We start from the raw sequence: 17,322 nt of genomic DNA on the forward strand, positions 1-17,322 counted from the left end.
ATGTGCGGTAATAATAAGTCAAAGCTAATCACCATTTAATCATCAATTGAAACAATCTATTGGTAATTTGACAATTAGGAAATATAGTACTTTAGCATCCAGGGCTTTCTTGATACTGATCCTTCGTTGAATTCTTGCTTCTCCACGTTCAATTTGAGCCATAATTTTCTCAATGTCCTGTAATTCATTGCAACGCTCCCAAAATACAGCTGAAAAAACAAGAGTTACTATTTCACACTTCTGTCATCTTACATAAATGAATCCAAGGAACTACAGAATGAAGAATTAGCAGGAAAGGATACAGTGAACTTATACTGTTTATACTTAAGATTCAGAGTCATCAGTAGATCTAGACATATATATATATATATATATATATATATATATATATATATATATCTGCTAAGTCGCTTCAGTCGTGTCCGACTCTGCGCGACCCCATAGATGACAGCCCACCAGGCTCCGCCGTCCCTGGGATTCTCCAGGCAAGAACACTGGAGTGGGTTGCCATTTCCTTCTCCAATGCATGAAAATGAAAAGTGAAAGTGAGGTCACTCAGTCGTGTCCGACTCTTCACAACCCTACAGACTGTAGCCTACCAGGCTTTTCCGTCCGTGGGATTTTCCAGGCAAGAGTACTGGAGTGGGATGCCATCACCTTCTCCGATATATACATATATATGCATATATATAGGGCTTCCCTGGTGGCTCAGATGGTAAAGTGTCTGTCTGCAATGCAGGAGACGCAGATTCGATCCCTGGGTTGGGAAGAACCCCTGGAGAAGGCAATGGCACCCTACTCCAGTACTCTTGCCTGGAAAACCCCATGGACAGAGGAACCTGATAGGCTACAGTCCATGGGGTCGCAAAGAGTTGGACATGAATGAGTGACTTCACTTTCACATGTACATATATACATATGTTCAATTATTAAATATACTTAAGGTATAATAAATGAGGGGTATTAAATACCTCTTTTCATTTAAAAGTAAGCCCTCAACAAGAAGGTTTTAGGTTAGCAATTTTCCTTTCATGAAATATTATGAAGCTTTTTTTCTATTTATTTATTTATTTTTATTTATTTGGCTGCACTAGGTCTTAGTTGCAGTAAGTGGGACACTCTATCTTAGTTACAGCATTGTGGGATCCAGTTCCCTGACCAGGGATTGAACCCAGGCCCCCTGCACTGGGAGAATGGAGTCCTAGCCACTGGACCACCAGGGAAGTCCCTATTATAAAGTTTTTAATTATCCATCTCAGATGACTAGAATTTCAAAAGACACTACAGATATTGATTTAAGCTATGCTTTTATTTGAACATTATATTCTCTAGCACAGCCCCAATTAAGCTGTCCTGAGTTAATCATCCTACCTGGCCTGGTGTCAATTTGAAGGAATATCTGACACAGTATCTTCTTTAATCAACTTTTTTTTTCTTGCAACTTCATACACATTGATGCTTATTCCCCTTATCTTTTGAAGAAAATTCTACTTCAGAAACTTTCTCAGCACATATCTTTTTACACTATTTTCATTCAACTCTTGCTGCTAAAATTTAACTCTCTCCTCTATTTTACCCCTTTTTAAGTCTCCAAATGCCTTAAACTTATGCAGCAAATGGTAACAGCAGTAGTAATGTTATGCTGGTATCAAAGTAAAGAACATTCATAGACTTGATGTTATACTACATGAAATAACAACTCAATATAATCCATCTCTAAAGTCCCTGGCAATCACCAGAAGGCTCTTTCACATCTCCAAAAGAAAAATAAAGTATCTGCTCCCTAATTAAACATACTTATTCAAGCACTAGCACTATAAATAAATTAAAAGTTGTTCCTAGTCTGTATTAATCTTTGGCATATTTATTTGTATTTCAATGTTTCCTCCCTACTATTTTTCACAGCAAAAATATAGAATTTCACTTGTTAGGCTAAGTAGGCTTTGAGGGGCTAGCACAGAAACCTAAACCTACTTTGTAACATTTCTATGGGGAGAAATGTTCTAGGTTCTATACAGCTACTGCTGCTGCTGCTAAGTCACTTCAGTCGTGTTCAACTCTGTGTGACCCCATAGACGGCAGCCTACCAGGCTCCTCCGTCCCTGGGATTCTCCAGGCAAGAACACTAGAGTGGGTTGCCATTTCCTTCTCCAATGCATGAAAGTGAAAAGTGAAAGTGAAGTGGCTAAATTTGAGAGCTCAACCTATTTGGACTTTAGAAACTTCCTATGTTCTACATAAAGAAAACTTACTACACATACTTGTCTATTTTAATAAGATTTCTTTTCAGAAGCCTTAGGTTGGCTGCACTGTGACATGGAAATCAGTATTTACTCCATATGCTTTGGCACATAATTTAGTTCTGGTCAAGACCAAAGACACAGCTGAGTAAGAGAGGGAGTTGATTCTAGGACCTGTCAACAGATTTATTCAAGCAGTCTTTTCAGATCTACTCCAGCTTGCCTGGAGTTAATGGAATTCATACAACCTCCCTGGAGCAAATGGAAACCCTGAGAGTGTCTAAGGATCTAAAAGAACCTGATAGGAATTCTCTACTTCAAGGACAACCTAGAAAAACACTAATTCCATCCACTGAAACTGAAGTCTTAGACTTGACTTGCCCAGAAGATGATCATCCACTAGCTACCCTTGTTTTATCAGTGCTATACTTGGCTCTATTAGCTAACTAGCAGGGACAACAGCAATTTGTTTTTGTAAGTCTTATAATCTTTTCATAGAAATGCAATTATATTTTATACTTTCACCTACAGTTTATTCATAAAAGTCTAAAGGTCTCTGAACAAAGGTATAATTAAACTGACACAAAGAAATGCATAAGGTTACAAGTAAAACACCATTTTTGAAGTTATATATACAAACCTGAATATTCCATGACCTCCTCAGGGGATTTGCCCTCCACTTCTCGAGCTATATTATCAATGTCATCTCTTCCATATTTCTCATTAGCTTTAATGAACTGATTGAAATCTCGCTTAGTCCAGTTTGTGAATCCCTGTGAACAAAAAAGCAAGCATCATCAATAGAGGTTAAATTAACAAATCCAAATATTGTTCTATTTAGTTCTATACAACAATACATTAAAAACAGTTCAAAAGACAAAATTTTTCTTCTTATAAAATCCTAGGTATTTTTATGTTCGAATCAAAAGTTGAGTTAATGTTATTGCAAAAATAACTGCTTTTCTATCATAAAGAGAATATATTTCCCTCTAAGTACTAAAAACTGATTTATAGTTCTAAGATATTATATAGTTTTTAACTCCATATTTTATAGATGCCTACTACATTAAAATACAAATGCATGAAATAAAAATGCTAATATAAATGCTGAAGTCCTGGATATTCCAGTACTTCATTTTTTTCACAGACGTGTTCCCATGTAAATTAAGAAAAAAAAATGTGGATGCTTTAAATAAAAAAAAATACATAAAGAAAAAAAGACTGAAGAAAATTTTTTATAACTCTTTACATCATTCCAAACTACTGTGAATAAATAATTTCTGTTCAAAATTATGTTCATAAATAAGATTTTTATAAACAGTGTTATTGGGCCCACTCAATTTCTTTCCTAAAAGGGAACAGTTTGACCAATCAGTGTTTTCAATCTCTTTGGTATTTATTAGCATGTCTCTGAAGTCACAAGACTAAATTTCTGTCTTCCATTCCTCATGTCCCAACCCACATAAATGTGATACCCTCAGCATAGCAAAACTCTATCCCTAACCTCTAGTTGATAAAGTTTTCTGCCACATTTTGTTCCTTTGTACTCCTGTGATTTTTTGAAAGATTAATTATTTAGAGCAGTACAGAAAAATGACTAAAGATGACTTCAAGTACTAAGAGAGGCAAAAACTTGATTTTGTTTCTAATTACAAACAAAAGCAATTCCTCAACTGAGACTGTATATTCACAATATGTTGTATATTTACAATATACTGCAAGCAAAGGAACATTCTAAGATCATAACTTTATTTTTGTGTTCAGGAAATAAATTTTGAAAATAAAACATGAATATTTAAATATTTTATTTTATTCTATGGTAAGTCCTAATATGATGGGGAAACAGTGGAAACAGTGTCAGACTTTATTCTTTTGGGCTCCAAAATCACTGCAGATTGTGACTGCAGCCATGAAATTAAAAGATGCTTACTCCTTGAAAGGAAAGTTATGACCACTCTAGATAGCATATTAAAAAGCAGAGATTACTTTGCCAACAAAGGTCCATCTAGTCAAGCCTATGGTTTTTCCAAAAGTCATGTATGGATGTGAGAGTTGGACTGTGAAGAAAGCTGAGCACTGAAGAATTGATGTTTTTGAACTGTGGTGTTGGAGAAGACTCTTGAGAGTCCCTTGGAGTGCAAGGAGATCCAACCAATCCATTCTAAAGGAGATCAGTCCTGGGTGTTCATTGGAAGGACTGATGCTAAAGCTGAAACTTCAATACTTTGGCCATCTCATGCAAAGAGTTGACTCATTGGAAAAGACTCTGATGCTGGGAGGGATTGGGGGCAGGAGAGGGGGACGACAGAGGATGAGATGGATGGATGGCACCACTGACTTGATGGACATGAGTTTGAGTAAACTCCAGGAGTTGGTGATGGAAAAGGAAGCCTGGCGTGCTGCGGTTCATGGGGTCACAAAGAGTCGGACATGACTGAGCAACTGAACTGAACGGTACTAAAGTCCTAATATTTAGCCAGTTGCAATTACATTTTCCAACTGAACTTTATGACTTCCAGGCATTTGGCTCAGAAACTTATGAATGTAATTTGTAAAAATTCATTCAATAAAATCACATGTTATAACAAAGAAAAGACCTATATAATTAATAAGATATAAATATAAAAATGAACTTTCAATAATTAATATGGAAAATTCTTAGCACTGTGCTTTGCATATTGCTCAAAAAAATTTGTTGAATAATAAATCTTGCTGGCTATTTTCTATACTAAGGTAGAACACATTTTTATTTATTATTTTGCAAGTACCTTTTGCACTAATTCTTTTTATCTTCTACAGATTATTTTAGAAGTATGTCACTCATAAAACTCATTAAAGCAACAATGACCAGAAAGCATTAATATATTGTTCAAATGAAAATGTTTATATTTAATTATTAGTAAATATAAATATTATTTAAATATTTAATAACTATTAACTTTTAACTATACAATGAGTATCTTTAAAAGTTTCAGAAATTTCTCACCACTGTATTAAAATTCTTTTCAAGAAAAGATATGAGGCATTTTGAGAATTATGAAGTCATTCCATAAATAAAAGATTGGTAGAGTATAATTTCAGAGGAGAGCTCATAATCAATAAAATAAATCTTTTAAGATATGCTAGTAATTATTGTCTATCAGGATTCATATGCGGGTTAAGTGACTTTAGCATAATTGATAAAATGCATGTCTTATTTCTAATAATTGACACATATTTTTCATTTATGTGTCTTTTAGTATTTCCAGTACTGTTTTATATAAGGGATTAAAAACTAGGGATCATTCATCTAAATGTATGTCTACACTATGGCCCTGTGCTTTGCTGGTGTGTCTGATCAGGGTACCAGGCCCATACAATAAAAAATAAGTGTGATCTATATTTTCTTTTCTTCTACTGGTTGACTAGAAGTATTTCAATCACTTAAAATATTTTACTTGTGTGAGAAGTTTTTCTTTTTCTTCAGTCTCTTCTGGTGTAAGAGGTTCAGCTCCATCAATCTTTTTTTGTTCCTCTCTTTGAGCAACAGCTGGATTTGGGATATCAGGATTCCTTGGGACCTAAAGATCGAGAGATGTGTTATGAGTAAACTGTTGAGAGAAATTAATTAAGGGTATACATACTTGTATCAATATGTAGAGTTATTTCAACAGTAAATTATCATACCATGACACACGATCCTCTCCACATTTCTACTACCATGATATTACCAAAGTAAAAATTGTTCTTAAATGTGCCATGTGGTATTGTATAGTTAAAAACCCATTGCTAAATGCCACATTATATTCTAGATTTAATCATACTGTGGAACGAAAAAAATCCCTATGATATCATTAATACATGGTAATAATATCATTATCCCCGGCACCAACATTATACAATAAAACCTCAAGCCCAGAAACAAAAAGTTTGGTAGTACGGAAAGAGTCCATATTCACCTGGCAATATAGACCAGGGTATAGAAGTGGCAAGGCACCTGAAGATTGCATCCAATGCTCTGATCAGTTCAGCGTGCAAAAAGAAAAGAGTGCTTTTACTGCCTGCCAGGGTATGGAAAGAGAGACCATCTTCACATAAAATGCAAAGACTGAAAGAACTGACAGAATAAAGAAGAAGCAAAAAAAAAAAGAGAGAGAGAGAAAGAAAGAAAGAGACTATATATATATAAGAGGGAAGGGATAAGCAAAGCACACAAACAGCTGCGATGGGACCTGCAGTCAAGGGAAAAAGACTAGAGCAGCCGTGACCAACAGAAAGTGTAGTGTATACTATACATCTCTGCATAGTATAGAGAACTGCAATACACTGACAACTGAGAAGAAGAGAGCTCAAGTTCAAAAGACTGAGGACAGAAGCTCAGCTCTACAAGGAAGCAAGCAGTCAGCCAGTCATCTGTATGTCAAAACTGTAGCCCCAGGGGCCTCAGTGTGGCCCCATGAACACAGACAACCCGTATAGTTCAGCAGTATGGAGCAGCATTCACTGTATGGAGTGATAAACTAAGTTACTCAGCGCAAAGCCTCACATTATTTTTAAGTGCATCTGCAGTGACAATGCAGCACATTGATTTAGGAGGGCAAGTATATAACATAGATAGTACATTCTTTATAGCATTTCATTAAATATGGCAAGAACAGGATTGATGGGAAGCCTTCCACTGTTTGGAATGCACACCTAACATACATGACTCATCCTTCAGGGGTATCAGATACTCACGGTTTTACTGTGATATAATTTTAAATGCATATTAGGGTATATCTCTCTAATCATTATACATATTTCATAGCATTTCAACCACAGGGTTGTAACTTAAATGTTTTAAAAAACTATTGCATCCAGTAGTTGTTTAAATATGAAACCTACTAACTGGGCATTAAAAAGAAATACTGAAGGACTTCCCTGATGATCCAGTGGTTAACACTCTGTACGTCCAATGCAGAGGGCACAAGTTTGATCCCTGGTCAGGGAACCAAGATCCCACATGCATGGTGTGGTCAAAAGAAAATTTTTTAAAGAAATACTGAAAAAACAGATTCATTTGTAATCATCAGTATGAGACAATCAAATTAGTAAGTACTGACTAAATATCTATTTTATCCATAGCACTATGACAGGTGTTCACTGGAATATAAAAAGTAGCCAACATGGTTCTTGCCTACAAGGAGCTCACAACCTAGTTGTGGAACTCTGAGCTGTACTCTAAGAATTCTAAAGATCTGGGGGGATGGAAAAGAGAGAAAGGATATTCTAGGCTGGAGCAGTAAAGCAAAAACAGTGAAGGTAAAAACCAGAAGGAGCATATATGGAGTTTATGTTGAGAAGCGATAAGAAACAAGGCCAGGTGGAGACAGAATTAGAAGGCCTTCTCAAACCACACAGTAGGCAACAGCAAGCCACTGGAGATTACAAGGGAGTAGTGTTGTATCACCTGTAAACCTTGTGCTGGATGGACTTAAGTAGGGAAGCAACTAGAGGCAAGAGAACCAGCTAAACTAATCTAGAAATGAGGTATGATCACCTGGCCTAGGATGATAGCAAGTGGAAATGAAAAGGAAGCTGTAAATTAAAAATGAAGTGTAGTTCAGTGATATGCATGGTTTAACATAACTTTTTTCAATAGCTAAATTCCACTGTTAGATTACCGGCACACCAGCAATTTCACTCTGAACTATTACAGAGACTTTTAGGAGCATGCTTACAACAGCTTTACTTACAAAAGCCAAAATCCAGAAAACAGTCCAGATGTCTGACAACAAAAGACTAGATAAGCAAACTGCTATTTCCTTACAATGGAATAGTACTTGGCAATAAAAAGGAATGAACCATTGATAATGAGACAACATGTATGAATCTCAAAAACATTATGCCAAGTGAAAGAAGCCTTACAAATATTATACGATTCCATTTCTGTGAAACTCTAGAACAAAAAACCTGATCTGCAGAGGAAAATAATATCAGAACAGCGAGTTTGTCTGGGGAGTGGGTTTGGGAGTTGACTGGAAAGATGCACTTTCTAGGGGACAGTAATGTTCTATATTTTTGTAGGGACTTCAGTTATCTGGGCATAACATTTGTCAAAATTCATCAAATGATACAGAAGATTTATATATTTCAATGCATATAAATTTTACCTTAAAAATCAAATAAATATTGAATTCTGACTAATGATATGCATATTGAAGTACTTTATATCTGCAACTTAGAAATGCATAAAAATAAGGATATTCATTTGATAGAAAGCTGGAGAAATGGTTAAATAGGTGATAAAGCAAATACAGTAAGACATAAATTGGAGAATATATGTGGTGTTCACTGTATTATCATTTCAACATTTTTCTATATTTGAAATTTTTTCATAATAAAATGTTGAAAAAATTACAGACATAGCTTTAAAAGTTTAACAGACCCCTTAAATTGCTGGTGAAGTTACTTTGGCCTCAAATTTTAATTTTAATTGCGGAAAACCTATTTAATCTTAAGATATTGCTCTACCAAATAGCTTCAAACTTGGCATACCCAAAAACCCTTACTTAAACAAAAAATTTCACAAATACCTCATTTTTATGATAGAAAATGGATAATATATGCATACAAAATAACCTGCTTATTCCTATGTAGATATTCCCCAATACTAAAAATTCATCCCTTGAATTTTAATAAAGGCAAAATCAGAATATTACATTATACCCATTAGATTTTAGAATCCACTGCTCATATTTTTAATATAGCAAAACTTGAGAATGACATTTAATTTTACATTTACTATTTTAATTCTAAAAATTACTCAAAAATAGCTGCTAGAGTTTTTTAATTAGAAATGACTCAAAATTCCTAGGTTCCTGTATCTCCTACAAATAATCTACTTCTTAGTATTTATTATTTTTAAAAGGTATTCATTTTTCACCTCATGAGGTTTTATGAGCATTAAGCTTCCCTCGATCTCAAAGTGCTATGAAAGAATTAAATAGACAAATTATAGGCCAAAAGACTAAACAGATACCTAGACAGTATCTCAAGTACTCACATTGTATATATCTCACTGATGGTCTCCAGCATACAAGAAGTTCTTAACATACAAGAAGTTATCTTTCAAGAAAACAGCTCAATTATTATTTAGATTTCTAGTCAGAATGTAAGGAATTTGTGATTAAGAGCTATGTTCCACGGAAAAGTGAAGAACTTTTTGGAGGGTCATGTTTCTTAGGAGTTTCAGCAAGCACTTCATAGAAATATGGAGTACAGAATTAAATGTGGCAACACACAAAAGGAAAGTAGTAACCTGAAATCAACTCACGTATTTTAGTTCTACCACAGCAAAACAGGTGGCCCACAATGACACATTACCAAAACTCACAAAGATCACAGAACTTCCTGCATTTGTCAAATGTTTATATCCACTTCTAAAGAATTTTTTACTGAAGATATATGTTAGAATGTTCTACAGCCTTCTTCAGCTTCTACTACGGCAAAACTCTTTCTGCAGGTCTTTAGACTCCATGGGACTTCTGGATACTCTGGATTTTTAAAATTCTGCAATTGAAATTTCAATTCAGTCACCTTCTTCCGACAGAAAAATTTCAGTGAAGAAGTAATTAAAAGTATTAGGGTAACTCCTTTAAGTCACAAGAGCAATGAAGCTTCTGAGTATGTCTAACTTGCAACAAGGTCAAAACTTAGACAGCACGGAAAACGGGCACATAATACACAGCTCTCAGCCGAGCGGTGAGAGTAAAACAACTACTTCTCTCAGCTTCAAATAAAACAAAACTCTTCAATTCCAGATCTTATTATCAACAATACTACTGTGACTTTGTCATGCTGAGTATGGAGCAGATAAAACACAATAGGAAATAAAAATGCAAATAAGCAGGCCCTGGAGAAAAATGCAATTTATCAACTGCTTCAAATCTACTGAGTCCCTCACTAGCTCCACCCCAAGTCACTACAGAACATGACTGTGGGGACTCAAAATGGGCAAAATGGAACCATGCACCACAGTGCCCCCAGCTTCACACAGAACCTCTAATCCCTGGGCTAACAATCATTTAGGAGAGAGGAGTCCCTTTTTGAGAGCTTAACTATGTACAGAATATCAGGAAACTCCACTACAATGGTCCCGTTTATCTGAGAACAAACTATTGTTCCATTCACTTTTGTGGCTCGGGTTGAGTTTTCTGGAGGTTTAGTAGGGGAAAAAAACATCAATGCTATATGTCCTTGAGAAGATATGCCCAACACTTATCAATACCACATCGTCCTTAACAGGAAGCTTTTGCAGATGATTAACATGCCATGCTCATCTGTCCATACAGTCGGCCCTCTGTATCTGTGGGTTCTGCATCCGTGGATTCAAGCAACCTCAGATCAAAAAATATTCGGGAAAAAAGATTCCAGAAAGTTCCAAAGAGCAAAATGTGAATTGGCTTTGGCTGCATGCAGGTAACTATTTACATAGCATTCACATTGTATTTATACCTATTTACATAGCAATTACATTGGATTAGGTATTGTAAGTAATACAGACATGATGTAAAATATATGGTCACATTTGCATAGCTTACATGCAAATCCTACACCATTTTATATAAGAGACTTGAGCATCCACGGATTGTGGTACCTGTGGGGGCTTCTGGAACCGATGCCCCGCAGATACTGAGGGACAACTGTACTCAAACACAAGATCCACCCAATTAAAGCACCCACCTTAGCTCAGGTCTGTAGCCCCTGGTAAAGAATGGAAGAGACAAGGTTCAGAAAGAACCAACATCCAGAATATTTTCTTCTTTGTCTTGTAAATCCTCAGCTAAGTATGCATATGGAGGACCAAGGGAAGTCTTAAGACAACACAAAGGTAATCCGGGATGGGGCTGAGAAGAGCTTGGGACTAGGAGTGGAATGCCAAGGGATCATTCTCCTTCCACCTCCACCCACCACCACACTCCCAGCCACCTCCATCTTTTCATCTTCACATTGTGGCAGCTTCCTGGCTGGTTTCCCTGGAGAAACTCACCATTCTCTGTGTTGCAGCCAGAGTGGTTTTTAAAAATGTAAAGCTGATCATACTCTACCTCTTATAAGTGGTTTGACCTTGAGCAAATTACTCAGGGCAAATTACTCAACCTCTCTATGCCTCAGTTTCCCCATCTGTGAAATAGGTATGTACTTCCAGGGCTCTTCTGAGAAGGATGAGCTAATCATTTTAAACAACTGAGGAGAGTAAGCAACACAAATAAAGACTAAATAAGCATCTGCTGTGATTATTCCATCACCCACCTACCCCTCTGCCTTAAAAGGCTTTCTTTTGCTCTAAAGTTCCACCGAATTAAATGACCTATAATTAATGTTCAATGCTCCACATGATCCAACTCAATCCACTCATCAGTCATTCTCCTCCTCACCACTCCCCAGCAACACTGGCCTTCTTTCAGTTTCTAAAGGGGCACTCTTCCTTCCTACAACACCTCTGTACCTGTGGCTCCCCAACCTAGTGCTTCTCTTCCACACTTCACTTGGCTAATTCCTATGCCTCTCTCTGATCTCAGCTTAAGTGCTGATCCTTAGAGACCACCTCTCTGACCTCCCAGTCCACATTAGATACCCACGTTATGCTCCTTCGTAGCACCCTTTATAAGCACTGAAACCAAATAAAGTCACTACTCTGTGCTTTCAGCGTAATGTCTGTGTCTCCCATTAAAATATAAGTACCATGTGTGAGGAACCCCCTTGTCTTATTCACCAGTTTATCCTCAGAGCCTGGCATAGAATCTGGCACAGGGGAGCACTCAATGAATATGTCTTAAATGAAAAACAGCCCTCCTTTCACTCACACTCCCTGTCTTGTCACTTCTCTCCAGGAGATGAAGAACAGATCACAGGAAGGTGCCATAGCATGGATTCCATGCCATCTTCCCTCTCATCACTCATCCTTTTCCTCTCTTCTCACATCTTCCTCCCTGTCACCCTTTAAAAGTTGTACTTTCATTCCTCTCTCTTCTAAAGTTTCCTCTCTCCTCCATCTCCTTCCAGCTGGCCACTGCCCAACTGTTCATGTAAGACCCCCAACCCCTAACCAGAATTGCCTGTAATGACAGGCACTGTTTACATTAAAACCAGAGCTGTGGTGAGAATGTGGTGGGCACTATATTATCACAGGGAACAGAATTTCAGTATCTCCAAAGAAGGAGTATAAACAACTATATTAACAGAGGTGATTTTTTTATTGCTGCTACTTGACTACCACTTGGCTCACCTCCCAAACAACATGTCAAACCACTGCAAACACAGTCCTTATTTAGGGCTGCAGAAAGAAGCAGAGTTACGTCACATGCAGAAATAGCCCCGAATGTCTGAGTGGTAAGAGCATAGCATTTGAATGCTTAGAACCTGTGTTTGAGACCAGCACGTTTGGCAACTCTGTCAGCCACCTGACCTTGAAGAAGTCATTAAACCTCTCCGAACTTGTTTCCTCACCTATTATATAGAGGTGATAACAATACCTATCTCATAGCATTTCTTAGAAATCAAATGAAGTGGTAAAGTATTATTCAATTATAAGATGTTCTACACAGATATTTGGCTGATTACTAACTGAGGTCTAACATTTCAATTTGATTCTCCTCTCAAGTCTTACTAATAACAGTCAATAAAAGTAACAGAAAATAATCATCTAAAATGTTTAATAATCCCTAGTGGGGTCATGTATATTATGCTTACCTTATGAAATATTATTCACTACTTTATTAATTTTACTATTTTTATTTTACATTTTGAACCTATAATTTGTCTGCTTCTTCAAACGTATCACTGTTTTCCTTTCTTTGAAGCTGGTTTTATACCTGATCTGATGTTCAACCGCGAGTACTTTACTCTTCTACAACTTCCTAAAAAGGATTTTATCCAGTCCTGTTGGTTAAATACATTCAAATTTAATCACATTTCCCTAACCAGATTATAACTAACCACTTTATTTATAAACGTTTTCATTTATATTCACCCTAACTTTCTTGTTCCTATTTAGATTTTTCCATTTCCACTTAGATTCACCTTAAGTTTCTTATCCCTATTTAAATATATCTAAACTTTGATACACAAACAGCAAGCAAAACTTTTTTGTTCTATTTCAAAAGATAGTGCTCTAACTCTGAACAAATAGTAGAAACATTCCAGAAAGTCATTCAGTTCCAAAATATGAACTAACTTATAAATATCTTATATATATATATGGAGGTCTTCTAGGCACATGACAGCTACTAATCAAAATGATTAGTAGTTCCATAGCTCCATTTATGATAAAGATTCACAATACATTTTAAAACACAGCTTCCAATTCATAAAACAAAAATCTTCATAAAATTATATTAGTGTTAATATCTGCATCATTTTGTTCATTCTATTGGTTATTATACCTTTGGTCATCTCTTTCCATTTACTAGGAAGCCAATTTCAACATAAAGAAATAGCCTGGAATGCTTAATCTCTCAGTGTGATAGCTTTAGTATCACAAACTTTAAATTTCACTCACTGTAAATAGGTTCCTATCTACCTACATAAATACGAAATTTGAATTCTAAAAGATCATTTTAAAATTCTACAATTCACTATCATATTTATCATTATTTTAACCCCTAAGTGAACATAATCTACTAACCACGAACCGGGCTTCTATCAGTCTATGAGCAATCAACATGAAAATACTATTTCTTGGTCATTTTGAGGAAAATAATCAAAGATTTCTTATCATCTACCATACATTCACTTATATCTAAATACATACCTATTACTTATTCTACATATTCTTTGAGCACTTGAACACTAGCATTATTAAAATAAAATGAATTTTTAATATTTTTTAATATTTTTAAAATATTAGATAATTCTCCATTAATCTCATTTAGTGATGATATCACTGGTGACTGGGTAGTTTGATACTTTACTTCTAGTAAAAACCTTCTCTTTGGTTTTAAAAACACCACTATTTTTATTTACTCTTAGGTTCTCTCACATTAAAATGGAACACTTTCTAGTCTAGCTTAATACATTACATTAGCTTAAAAGATTATATTATGCTAATCTAAAAAACTGAAAAATTACCTTATAGCCTATTGTCTTCCTATAATAAAGAATTTCCTTTTCAAGGAGCTCAAATAAACGTGGTGGGAAAAATTGAAAATCCTGAACATTTGGCTGTTTTGGAGGTCGTGGAGCCTGTGGGGGAAAAAATGCATTACACACATTATTTGTTTTCAGTTCATGAAGTGAACTTATCTTTTATTATTTCTTATATATATAGAAAAATAAATGCAATGGAATCCATTCATAAGGCTAGGGCATATCAAGTACTTTTCTGTATTGTTATATTTTAGAGACTAAGATTTAGCACTAATATAAGTAAATCTGAATCAGAGACCATGCTACAAGAGAATTCTGCTATAGGACATGAAACCTGGCCTCATACTGCTTTACCTTTGGAACCTTCGGCTCACTAACACGTAAAGCCTCTCTGAAGTAGGCATCCACAGCATAGTTTGCTTTGCGTTCTCGTTTGGGAGGTTCAATCCATTCCACCATTCCAAGCTGTACACAAAAACAAGAATGCAGAGTTTAATTACTCCAAATTGTTTTATAAATATCCAGTATATCAAGGCTATAGAAGTGTGAGAAAACCAAAGCATTAGGAAGAATCAAAACTTGCTTTGTAAAACTCTCACTGGAAGAGACACATGCACCCCAAAAGAATCTGAAAAAATAACTAAATTATGCTGTACACTTGAAACTAACACGATATTGTAAATCAACTATATTCAAAACAAAAAGTGTTTTTAAGTCACAGCTATACATCACAAATTCCAAAACCTCATTCTATATAGCAAGTTTAGGTGCAAAGATGGTTTTGGTTTTTGTTTTTTTTTAAAGTATGTTTTAAGCTTAGCTCTTCCTTATTAGTAATTGAGAAGAATTTGTACAATCTGGTTAATATTTTATGTCAAAATAAATAGTGACTTAATACTGGAGGAAGACTAACATTGGTTCTGGTAACTCTGTTAAGTGTATGAATTAGAAAACAGTTGAAAAGCATAACATACTGAATATCAACATGACAGCCATATATCCCTTCAAATCAAGAGAAATTTTTAAATGAGACCTCTTGGTAAGGTAGTTGTGGGACAAGCCAGTGGAATCAGAAAGACTTGAATTTGAAACAGGTTCTGCCACTTTATCAACTGCATAACTTTGAAGAAATTATTTTTTCCATCTGTAAAATGGGAATAATAATAATACCTACCTGAGGATTACATGTGACCATATATCTGAAAGCATTAGGTAGACTGTCAAGAGCTAAATGTAAGCTATTATTAAACATCCAAAGTGGGGTGATTTGGTAGACAATGATTTGGTAGCATTACAAAACTTAATCCTGATATCAGCTAGAAAAAGTTATTTAAAAGTTAATATACAAATGTGACAAAATGAAGTTCTGGAGTCTGAGGTATGGTTTTCTAGCTCAGATATTTTTCTTGATTTCACAGTAACTAGCCTAGTGCCTTTACATAAAACTGGCCACTAATCTACAATTAATGGTCCCACTCTATTTGACCACATCTACAGGCTGAGCTTTAAGAGTGGATAATACATTTTAAGTATTTTTTAAGCTAATATATTTATTACCTTAAAAATAATTTTTTTAGTTTAGCTTAAAAATTAGCTTAAAAATAATAATTTTAAAATAAAAGATAATACATTTTAAGGTACATTTTAAGAGTGGATAATAAACTAAGATGACTAGGATGGTTAGAAATCTACAAATTCTCAGTGTCTAAAGAAGTAAAGGCTAAAGTCAAATAAAATGGCAGTATCCACATATGGAAACGTCTGTGAGACAGAAAAAAACACTTCTTTGTTAGACTAACTGTCTCTTTTAACTCTGTAAGTTCGTAAGAGATGGATAGTATAATGTGAGTTTATGTAAAATGAGAAATACTCACAACAGTGAAATGAGCTGTGTTTTGTTTTTCCCCTCAGATGGGCTAATGTGAGATGACAGTAATGGAAAAGACATTTTTCAATAACCAATATTTTATTTGTCTCAATTGGGGTTAAAATAAATCAATAATAATGACTTTCTAAAAGTAATGTATCTGGCCATTTAACCTATACTTGTGTGAAGGTTTAGGTATTCAAATTTGAAACAAGTATTAAAGGGCAATGCCTGTACTTTCAAAAACAAAACAAATATGCTAAATTAGTTTTAGATAAGAGTACATTAATACAAACTTATTTAGGTCAATTTATTCAGAATCAATGTCAGCCACTGTGACTTAATTCATCAAGTATGGTTATGAACTAATGCAACTAGTTCAACAAATCTTATATGAAAATCTCCCTTACTGTGCAATTTCCATGATATGTATGAACAACATTTTTGCAGGTTTTCAATTCTTTTCAAAGGATAGTATGAACCTATTTTAAGAACCTATCTAAAAAATAACAAAACACATTATAATCTCAACTCAGAATATTCAGAAAAATTCTGATTTAATCATTCAATTATAAAAGTATGTCATCATAATTGTTATTAAAATTTTTTGTATCTGCACATCATTATTTTCTCAGAAGCACAGGAAAATATGTTATATTAGAAATGACAAATATTTTATTAAGCCTAATTTTCCCCTAAGAATGTAGATAAGATGCACCAGTGATGGTTAGACTCTTCACTGTTTAATATTTTCTACTTCAAAAAACACTCTTAAAACCAATAAGCCCACAGGAATAACTGCAAAATTAATTTTTAAAAAGTCACATAATGAGATCTAAAAAGCATATTAGGAAGGCAGTTGCTACACTGTGCATGCAGGCTATCACCTCCATCTCATCAGAGTAAACCATAAATGGTCTCAATTAAGGTTAGAGATGGAATAACTAGATAGATTTTGGTCAAGATACTAAAAACTAACCAGGAATAATGGTAGCAACAAAGCGCTATTACCATATTAGTTGCAATGCAAATTAAAATGACTCACCTCTCATTTTTCAATAAAATCAATATCCAAGAATAAGTTTTTATTATAAAAAATTCATTCTG

General features: G+C 34.9%; 1 protein-coding gene across 8 annotated transcripts in view; it reads right to left on the bottom strand.

The window, feature by feature from the left end:
* SMARCA1 (SNF2 related chromatin remodeling ATPase 1) overlaps positions 1-17,322 on the bottom strand; it is a 69,931-nt gene that overhangs the window by 14,218 nt on the left and 38,391 nt on the right. For all 8 annotated transcript variants that reach the window (XM_070292091.1, XM_070292087.1, XM_070292089.1 and 5 more), the window contains 5 exons: positions 14,703-14,813; positions 14,331-14,444; positions 5,678-5,800; positions 2,881-3,013; positions 91-209 (listed from right to left, as the gene is read on the bottom strand). In XM_070292091.1, the coding sequence (XP_070148192.1) occupies positions 91-209; positions 2,881-3,013; positions 5,678-5,800; positions 14,331-14,444; positions 14,703-14,813 (600 nt within the window). The remainder of the gene's footprint in view (positions 1-90; positions 210-2,880; positions 3,014-5,677; positions 5,801-14,330; positions 14,445-14,702; positions 14,814-17,322) is intronic.

This window comes from Ovis canadensis, chromosome X (assembly GCF_042477335.2).
Source record: "Ovis canadensis isolate MfBH-ARS-UI-01 breed Bighorn chromosome X, ARS-UI_OviCan_v2, whole genome shotgun sequence".
Lineage (NCBI taxonomy): Eukaryota > Metazoa > Chordata > Mammalia > Artiodactyla > Bovidae > Ovis > Ovis canadensis.